The sequence below is a fragment of the Eucalyptus grandis genome, chromosome 11, assembly GCF_016545825.1.
Source record: "Eucalyptus grandis isolate ANBG69807.140 chromosome 11, ASM1654582v1, whole genome shotgun sequence".
NCBI lineage: Eukaryota > Viridiplantae > Streptophyta > Magnoliopsida > Myrtales > Myrtaceae > Eucalyptus > Eucalyptus grandis.
In genome coordinates, this window is record NC_052622.1 from 14,072,135 (window position 1) to 14,075,797 (window position 3,663).

A 3,663-nucleotide genomic window follows, 5' to 3' on the forward strand; every position below is an offset into this window, starting at 1 on the left:
GACTTGGCTAGCAATGTTAGGAGTGAAGGAGAAGAGCCAAGTGAATCAGTTTGGGAGCACACAGAATCCTAAGAATGCACCTCAAATTTATAGTCCCAATGTTTTGGATCGTACGACGAATTCGGACGTGGATTCATCGACTTGCCTGATAATCTATCCTGATGGGTGCATCGAATTAATCGGATGAATTAGCTTTAATTAAGAAAAAGCAGTAATCAATCGTCAACGTGCCAGAGAGGTTGTTCCGAGATAGACTTAGCTTGTGAGATTCATGTCTGGAGGCTTACTTTGTTTCTGTGCGAGGGCTGGTAATTTGGACTGTGTGCTTTTATTTCAGCGTGATTTTATAGTCTTTTTGGGCCAGTTCGTAGCATGTTCAGTCGCTACAATAATTGCTCACATCAAACGAAGCAAACGATGACTTTTGAGAGGACGATAGACATTCATCGGCATAAACTCGGATGACTTTCCAATTATCGAATATGTGATACTGAGGTGTAACGCTTTGCGCGTCTACAATGTATTTACAAAGGAATAAGATTTTTCACAACATAAGTTGTCCCACCCTAAAGGGGAAATATTCTTAATCTTTTTAAGAGCCTCTTGACAATCTCTTCGAACGAAGGTGTTGAACTTCTTTTATGTGCTTAGTGATCCCACCCTAAAAGAGAAAATTTTCTTAGACTTTTTGGGAAAAGCTATTTCTCACACCATCACGCAGTTACCACACCACGGTATTATCCTCTCTTGTCACAATTGTGGCCTGCCTCCCTCTCTCTCCAACAGACAAACACACGACAGTTTTTTGGTTAGAAAACACATGGCAGTTCCACCATAGGTAAATTCATTTAAATTCAAAACGTTAGTAAGTTATGCAAATAAAATTGATAAATTAACCTTACCAAAAAATTTGATAAATTAAATCAAAATTGGTATTTATAAATTATAAAAATATTAGTAATCCCATAAAATTGTTGCTAAGTTACCAATAAGTTATTTGAGAAAAAATTTGGGATTTTTTTTTCTTACCAATAGCTTTTAAAATGAACCAAGATATATATATATATATATATATATATATATATATATATATATATCTGGGTGGCATATGCTAGCACAAAAAAGATCGGTATTTTTTTCTTACCAAGTTATTTGAAAGTTTGGTATATATTATTTATTTATTTATAAAATTTATTGACATATACTAGCACGAAAAGATCGGTATTTGAACCACCTGTCGGGTGGCGCCGCTAGCGACGAGCTTCTCCCTAACATAAGGGGAGTTCGATTCCGGGCTTCACAAGGCGACTTACTCGGGGCACGAGGGTAGTGGTAACTCACGTTCCTCCCAAGGTTACTTCGCGGCTGGTCGTATGGGGCTTTCGGGTCATAAAAAAAAAAAAAAAGATCGGTATTTATAGAGCGGGACACAAAAGAGTTCTATGCAAACCCAAATAATATTTTAGGTTGAGAATCTCATTTAAGAGTTAGATAATTCAGATATAAATAAAAGTTTATCAATTAGTACAAAATTGGTAATTTACAAAGTATAAAAAATAGTTAGTTTCATTAAAAGTATTAGAAAGTTGTCTAGTGTCCTGGGCAAAAAAATAACCGACAATTTTTTTTATAGGATAGTTTTTTTTTTTAAATATTTACCAACACTTATTGAAATATAATTAGTATAGAAAAAAATCAGTATTTTGGGGTTGGGGAGAATGGAATTAGTACAATAAATTACCAAAAAGTGCCAAACTTATTGTCATTTTTCAAGTCAGTCATAAACTTTTTTTTTTATCAATTCAATCCAAAAAATTTTGCAATCGTGTCAATTGATTCCATTGGCCAATTTTGGCTAGCTAGCATTGACATGGATGCGGTCATTGATCTTTGATGTGGACAATATTTTAATTTTTTCAAATTTTTAAATTTTTTCCTTTTTTTTTTTTTCTCATTATGGTTTTCTTCACTTTCTCCTCCTTCCTCTAGCTAGTCGTTGCTAGCGAGCAGCCAAAGGCAAGCCTGGTGAGGGACCTCGCTATCCTCGAGGAAGCTAGCTATGGCTAGGTGACCTTGCCTAGGCTGCTCGCTTCAGCTTAGCGAGGTTGTCATGCCTCGCTAGAGGTTGTGACCTTGCATGGCCTCTAGCTTGGGTGAGCCTTGCTAGCCATGGCTAGATCGCAGCCTTACCTAACCATGGCGAGGACAGCCTTGTCATCATTAGGTGAGGCTTACCCTCACCATTAGCCAGCGGGGGTGAGCCTCACCATTGGCTGGCAAGGCTAACCTTGCCAATGCTTATGCTTGTCACTATCAACTAGAGGAAGGAGGAAGGAGGAGGAGGAAAACAAGAGAGTGCCAATGCTTAATTTTCCTAATTTTGCACGAACGATGACACTCACCCAAGTACGATTTGGTATGAATACTAAGCTCAGGTGCTTAGTTGAATTTCAGAATTCTCAAATAATTAGAGATTTTCAAATAGGAAATTTCATAGTATTATTACCTTCTAATCACACATACAGGTGAAATTTACAAGCAGCCAGACGCTGTACGCAATAAACATAGAAAGCGGGAAATCTCGAGTCTTTACATCACACGAGCTCATCTCCGGTGTAGTGAATTCAGACTCATGCAGTAGGATAAGACGCCTTCATTGCTATGCCGCAGAGGCCTTCCTTAGCGGTAACATCTCTCTGCATCCTTATGTACCCTTCCTCCCCCCATTCCGCGCCCCACGAGTTCTTCACCAACCAATACTTGGTACCGTCGTCGCTGGTCCCGTACCCGATGGCGGCGACACCATGGTCCAAATCTGTCCCACAGGCTCCGGTGAACACGCCGCTGGAGTAGAATTGGAACTCAAATCCTCCGGCATCGATGGCCACAGAAACCGGCTGGTTAGCGACAGCTTTCAGCAACGCCTCCTCGCTATTGGCAGGAACGTCTTCGTATCCCTTTATGGTCACGGCACGGCGTTTTGCATTGCACTTACCGTCCGTGCCTGTGTAGGGGTAATTCATCTCAGTAGTGAGGCCGTGCTTCTCGACGAATTGGAATGCGCTATCCATCCAACCGCCTTCGCATCCTTGGTCCTGGCTGCGGACGTCGCAGTCGACCAACTCTTGCTCGGAAAAGGGAAATCAACTTACCTGTGGTGATTTCATGGATTCCTTCCACCGCTGCCACGGCTGAAAAAGCCCAACAACATCCTACTTATGAATGGAAATCGAGTTAAACATGAATATTGTTGGAGCTGCCATAAGAATCATAGGCAGTTTGACTACACATTGACTCAACAAATGGTCAAATAGCATCAATAGATTCGATCAGTTTACCACATTGGCCTTGGTTCTTAACAGGGTCACGGCTCCTTTCTTTCTCCAATCCATGCTGGAAGGCACCGCGGTGCCATTTCCGTACTTGAAGGACGCGGCCTCGGCGGAGCACATGTGACTTGAATCGGTTCCTCGCCTTGAATTCTTCATTCGTGAGGTCGGCAAACTGATTGACGCTTAGCTTGTAAGGCTTGCCACTTCCCCGATTAAACGGCTCAATCAGTCGTATGTTTGCCTTGAATATCTGGAAACGGCTTTGCCTCTCGTCCATGTCCGTGTACACACGCCCGTAACGGGCCATCCATTGCTCGTGCATCTCGTACAT

At 41.4% G+C, this 3,663-nt stretch overlaps 1 protein-coding gene across 1 annotated transcript; it reads right to left on the reverse strand.

Moving 5' to 3' along the window:
* Nucleotides 1–2,577: 2,577 nt before the first annotated feature.
* Nucleotides 2,578–3,663, reverse strand: LOC120289361 (senescence-specific cysteine protease SAG39-like). Its single transcript, XM_039304161.1, is given in 5 exon segments — nucleotides 2,578–3,134; nucleotides 3,136–3,212; nucleotides 3,339–3,365; nucleotides 3,368–3,447; nucleotides 3,449–3,663. Coding segments are annotated over 5 exon segments (903 nt in total). The 3' UTR covers nucleotides 2,578–2,630.